This window comes from Dasypus novemcinctus, chromosome 23, assembly GCF_030445035.2.
Source record: "Dasypus novemcinctus isolate mDasNov1 chromosome 23, mDasNov1.1.hap2, whole genome shotgun sequence".
NCBI classification, from domain to species: Eukaryota; Metazoa; Chordata; class Mammalia; order Cingulata; family Dasypodidae; genus Dasypus; species Dasypus novemcinctus.
The window spans coordinates 33,106,626-33,112,625 of NC_080695.1; the positions used below are offsets into that span (position 1 = coordinate 33,106,626).

The 6,000-nt window shown below is 51.5% G+C and overlaps 1 protein-coding gene across 1 annotated transcript in view; it reads right to left on the reverse strand.

The window, feature by feature from the left end:
• Positions 1-3,385, reverse strand: part of HS3ST4 (heparan sulfate-glucosamine 3-sulfotransferase 4) — a 529,209-nt gene extending 525,824 nt beyond the window's left edge. Inside the window, exon 1 of the mRNA XM_004450451.2 lies at positions 2,655-3,385. Coding sequence (XP_004450508.1) covers positions 2,655-3,385 — 731 coding nt within the window. The remainder of the gene's footprint in view (positions 1-2,654) is intronic.
• Positions 3,386-6,000: the final 2,615 nt, after the last annotated feature.

Here is a 6,000-nt window from a genome sequence, read left to right on the forward strand (position 1 = left end):
GCTATTGGAAAAACACATAACAATAACAACAAAAATAATAGATTTGGAAAAATTAAAAGCCATCACTTAACCTGTGGATTTATAATTAGGCAAAAAGTATAGGATGTAGGGCACACAAACAGGGAATATACCATTCGAGTACAGATGCTACCATCTCAAAGGTTTATAGTTGTACCAGGGAACCAAGAGGAAAGGTTCGTACTGCTAGTTTAAATCAATGCCTCTGTTTCCTTCTCTTAAAAATAGTGAGGATGTAATTTTTCTTCCCCTAGGGGGGTGGGGGGTGGGGCTTGGGTAGAAGCCTGAAGGGATGGAGCTAAGAAAAATCTCAGAACTCCATATTAAGGCTGGAGAGCTATCCAAGATCAGACCTGGCACACTCAGCTCCCGGAGTCCAAAGAACTCCTAGGAATCTTCAGAACAGCCAGATTTGGGTGGCTAATGATTTCCTCTAGGTTGACAGATACATACTGGCAGGGAGCTTTTTTTCCTTAAAAGAGTTTCTCCAGCACTTCCAATCAGCACCACTAAACATTTGTAAGGATCTACCAGGGGGAAGACCCTAGGATAAGGGATCGATGATACAGAGATACCACATGGCCCTTCTAAGTGAGGATCAAGTGAAGTTATTTCTGTCCACATCTGTTCAGATGAACACTGCAAATGGTGGCTACCAAATACTAGCACTGAGTCCCAAATACCATAAGTGATTGCTGGGAGCAGGAAGCTGGGAGGATCATAGCACTGGAATGTCATGACAGCAAGACAGTTTATATACCTTCTTTTCCCAGCCTCACTATAAAGCTTATGGAAAAATCTAGTATGTTCTCTCCTTTCATTCACAAAATCTCCAGACCCTACAATGGAACTTGGTGACATGCATTCCACCACATACTCTTCAGGAACTTTATGTCATCCGAATAAAACAGCCCTTTCTTTTTCCAGCAGCTATATGCAAAGCAACCCAAACAGTTTGAAAAGATTTTATCATTATGCCTCCCTCTTCCCCAAAGGGCATTTGACACTTCTCACAAGATGCACAGCACAGTTTTAAAATTAGAATTGGAAAAAGCCACAGTCACCCTCATAGGGTCAAAGCTACATCACAGAGGAAGCCAGAATGTTCCTACAATCGAACAACTGAAACCTTCCCAGACATCATACCCCTTCTTTATTTTGCTGTTGTTGCATTAATCATCTTAACACCTTTTTAATTATAATCGCCAACTGGAAGCCAGGGCTTGTGATGTTATATATACTGATTTTCCAGTTAAATTAAGCATTTGCTGTTTTATGTTTTGATAGGAAGGGGCTGTTTGAAGCCTTCTAAAATATTGCAATTAGTTCTTGCTGTTGAAACAGACAAGACATTAACAGACACATTTGCTATTTCAGTTTAATGTGCTGGAATGTTTATGCCCAAATGTACTCCTCTCAAGCTTTTAAAGCATAAAGCATATTTTTTAAAGTGGAAGAAATCAATTACAATACACACATTTATTATATATTTCTGAAGTTAAGTTATTCTAAAACTTTCCCAGGCTGTAATTTAAACTTAGAAAGCATATCTCAACAGGAAAGCGACCTCTCAGGAAAAGATCCTTATTTACCTATTGACTCTGTTAAGATGATAACATCATTTTAGCTGACAAAGTCTGTGTTTCTGTTTGACAATTGCAATTAATTACTGAAATGCAACAGAGATGGAGCCAGCCAGCCAGATCTGTTTTCCAGAGAGAGAAAAAACGGGAGGAAAGTGAAGACGGTGTGGATTTTGGGAATCTGATTCAGAGTGTTGTTTTTAAATGTTATGGGTGGCAAGAAAGATTTTTTTTTACTTGCATTTAACTTTCTAGCACTCTTTTCTTCCTTCCCCTCACCATCGTAGACTGTGGAAAAGGAAGGAGATGAGCATCTCCTAAGACACAAGCTCCAATAATGTTGCGAAGGAGGCGCAGGTTAGAAATGGCACGAGTGCAGGGCGTAAAACAGCTCTTAGGGCACCAACTGTCGAGCAGAAATTGATGCCTCTGATGCAAAATGAACCCAGTGTTCATTCAGCCAAGAGGGACAGAAAGTTCTGGAGGTGAGAAACATGCTCAGTCTTTACTAGAAAACCCGAACTCGCCAGTACCTTGTTTTTAACTGTTCCCTATTCATTTTGCTCTAACATGAAAATACTGAAGTTGGATTCCAGCCACGCAAATGCGTTTGGGGTCGATTTTGATAGATTCCAGGGGATCTCAAAGCCCCTTAGTCAACCTAGCTTCCCTGGTTCATTCCTCGGCGTCGCCAAACACTGAAGCCCAGTGCCCCGCAACAGCCTGCGTTAGGCAACAGCCTGAGTTAGGAAACACCCCGCGGGCACCAGCGTCGGGGATTCCCCGGCTCGCAGCCGGGCAGATCCGGAAACCGTCTCCACAGACCGGGAGCCAGGGGTGGGGCGGGTGACACGTCCTGCCCTCGCCCTGAAATAAAGTAATTCTTAACCAGCGGCCAGCCCTCTCAGCCTTTCCTCCTGGCCAGCCTCGCCCGGGTGTGCGGAGCCCTTGTGGGGCTAAGGGCTCTCAGGACGGTGCCTCAGTTCCAAAGGGTACGGAAAGTGGGCGGCTTCCCCCTCAGAGAAGTCCAAAGACCCCCATGCCTCTTCCTACCTGTACCACTCCAGCCCCTTTTCGTAGTTCCTGTCGAAGAAGTGCGGCTCTACGCCCACCGCACGCACGTCCGGGTGGACTCGGATGGCCTCCAGCAGCGCACGAGTCCCCCCTTTCTTGACCCCGATGATGAGCGCCTGTGGCAGCTTCTTCTCCCCATAGTCCGGGGTGCTGGCGGCGCCGCCCCTCTCGCTGCTCGCGTTGGCCGCCCTTCGGCCTGCGAGCTCCTCGTCGATAGCACTGGACTCCTGCGCTTCCCTCCCCAGAAGCGCGCTCTGCGCAGTGATCATTTCGCTGGGGGCCAGTGGTGTCCGGAGCCAGGCGTCCCGGGCGCCTCCGCCACCGCTAGCCAGCCCCCAACCGTCTGCCCCTGGGGCAGCAGGCTGCTCCGGGGGCTCGGGCAGCTCCCCACGGCTCGCGTTGTCCGGTGGCCGAGGAGGCGGCTGCGAGGGGGCGCCGAGGCGCACGGGGGGAGGCAGCAGAGAGGGTGGCAGCGGGCTCGGTGGGGGTTCGGCGGCGGCGCCCGGCGGCTCCTGCAGTGCCAGGGGGAATTGCAGGGAGCCCGAGCCGCCCAGGAGGCTGTAGCACAGGTAGGTGACGGAAAGGGACAAGGTGCACATAAAAAGCAGCTTGCGCGCCGGCGGCCCCTTAGTAGAAGCGCCGGGCGGCGGCAGCGCTGCAAGAGGTGGAGGCGGAGGCGGAGGCGGAGGAGGTGCGAGCCACGGGGCCATCGCGGCTCCCGGCTCGCGGCAGCGGCGGCAGCAGCCCCCGGCGCTGCCCGGACATGGTTTCAGCCGCCGCCCCCGCCGCCGCCGCCGCCGCCGCTGCCCAGCCGCCCTGGCTGCATGAAGCGACGCCGCTGCGCCCCCGGCCCTGGCCGCTGTCCCGCTGCGCCCGGGGGGAGCCCGGCCGCATGGCCTTCCTCCCACTCTCCAGGCGGAGTCCGGGTGGCCCCCCTACCACCCCCCCTCAGCCTTTGGGAAAAGGACCGAGGGGGGCGCGCGGACCCGCCGGCTGCACCTGCTCGGTCTGCAGCACCCTCGCTTCCCCGGCTTCGCCGCGGCCCCTGCCTCAACCTCTGCTGCTGCCGTGCGCTGTTGCAGCCCCGACTTCCTTCCCCGCTGCTAACTTTCTGCCAGGAGAGAAAAGAGGCGCGGAGGAGAGAAGGAGGGGGCCGGGCGCGCGCCCGGCGCCGCCAAGGGAAGGGGGGTGCGCCTCGCGCGCGCCTGCGACGGGGGGCGCGGAAGCGGAGGCGTGCGCTAGGGCTGGGGCACCCCAGAGAGCGGAGACCGTGCCCCCCCTCACCACCAACAACCACACTGGAGCTATTCCCCGCCCAACCCCGCCTGCTTCCCCTTCCCTGGTATCCTGGGGCACTGCACTCTCTCCATCCCTCTCCCAGTACTTTCAGGAACGCAGAGCCCAGTGCCAGCCGCCGGTGCCGCGGACCAGGGAGCTCCAGGCCAGCGAATGACGAGCTCTCGCCTCTCCTTTTCCTCTGGGATTTCAAAGGCATCTGGCCCATCCCCAACTCACCCGTCTCTCACCCTAGATACAGACTTGCTTTGGGCCCCGGAGTAATTCCTCCCCTACATTCCCAACTTGCATCTTTCCACTCTCCTCATTTTATCTTGAAGCTCCTGGTGGGTGGAGCTTTGACACAAACCTCCAGGTTTCCCTGCCTCAGAAGTTTGCTTCTGTCGAGCGGTGGCTGTGCTTTCTGCTCCAAGAAAAGAGGCCGATTTCTGCTTCACCCTTAACCACAGGTGCATGCACTTGTGCCCCTCGGGCATTACCACTAAAGAAATTCAGGTTTCCTGGGTGTCAAATACTCTGAGGCCATCCTAGTTCTAAATACCTAATAAGCAGAGGCAAACTGGATTGCAGGGTATCTACACATCGCCTCACTGAATTTAAAAAAGTGTATCTTCTTTGCAGAGAGATTTCCACCCCTCACTTCCCTCTCTCCTGGGGGAAATGGTAAACATCGGAAGGTTTGGGAAGATTCAAAACTAGACTCTGCTTCCCACTGCCCGTTGTTCAGGGAGGGAGAAGTATTATAATCAGCCCAGGCACTTTGGTTAACTCTGCTTCCCCGGGGGCAGGGGTTAACCCGGACACAGCCCTGCCAGTACCAGGAAGACTGGCTCCAGTGGGCTCCCGGTACCTGCTAGCCACAGCTGGGTGCCTGGCCAGTTTGCTTTTGCCTCAATGGCTGATGTGGTTGGCATCTCCGATTTTGCTTGATCACATAATAGGAACAACAGTTGAAAGAAAATGTATATAATGTCTAAATACTAACTAGATACCTAGTGCCAGAGAGAAAAAAAATGTTAATCAAATAAGATGAAGAACACGGACTTTTCTCTGAGTTAACAAAAGCTCACTGCTGCTCTCAGCTGGACATGGGTTTCCTTCACTGCAGCTTTAGTTCAGATAAAGATTATTCCTTTATAATATATTTTTTATGGTACACTAGAGACCTCTGAAATGCAGAGTCTGGTGTCCTGTAAATCATTCCGTGTAACTAGGGATGCTTTTTCAAACACCACACAACTGCATAACTGTAATGTTAATGGGAAGGGGGCAACCAGACATGAGAAACAGAGAAACGAGCTTTGTCCAGCCCTCCCTTCTGCTCCCAACCCAGCTCCTGGGTTGTCAGCCAGGAGGCCGAGGTGGCAGCAAATATTGCCCCTGCTGCTGCTTCTGTGGCCCTTCCCCCACCAGCTTCTGGGCACCCAGATGCCCAGCATGTGGCCCAGTGTCTCTCTATAGTCCATGCTAGTGCCAAACTTCACTGTCCACCCTCTGAGCAATTGAAACTAACCTGCTCTGCATCCAGTTTTACAAGATATGCTCGCAAATTCCAAAAATTTTTGATAAAACCCAGAGGTGACAAGGTGAGAGTGGCCAGCACTGAAATATTAAGAAATTTAAACTGGTTGCAATATTTTTAAATTGGGGTCCCTCTCAAAAAAAATAATCTGTATTTGAGATCTCTGCTGAAAAATCAGCAGATCCAACGTTTTGGGACCCTCAGCCAGATGGGTCATTTGTGCCCTATTTTGTATGGTGTCCACCAAGACTGCCCCACAGGCTTTACTTGAAAGGAAGCTTCCCCAAATCCCTTCTCCCCTTGCCAGACTTTAATAAAAAACTCTTGAAAGAGCTTGTACCACATTGGTTAAATATTAGGCTCTATGATAGATGGAGAGTAGATGACTTTTCTGGACAGGAGTTTTGTAGATTTCTCAATCAGCTGCTTATTTTTTTAAGCTTTATCCCAGGCTTGTTCTAGGGACAAGTTCTTAAGAAATCTACAGTGAAAAGTAGGAGCTGCCTA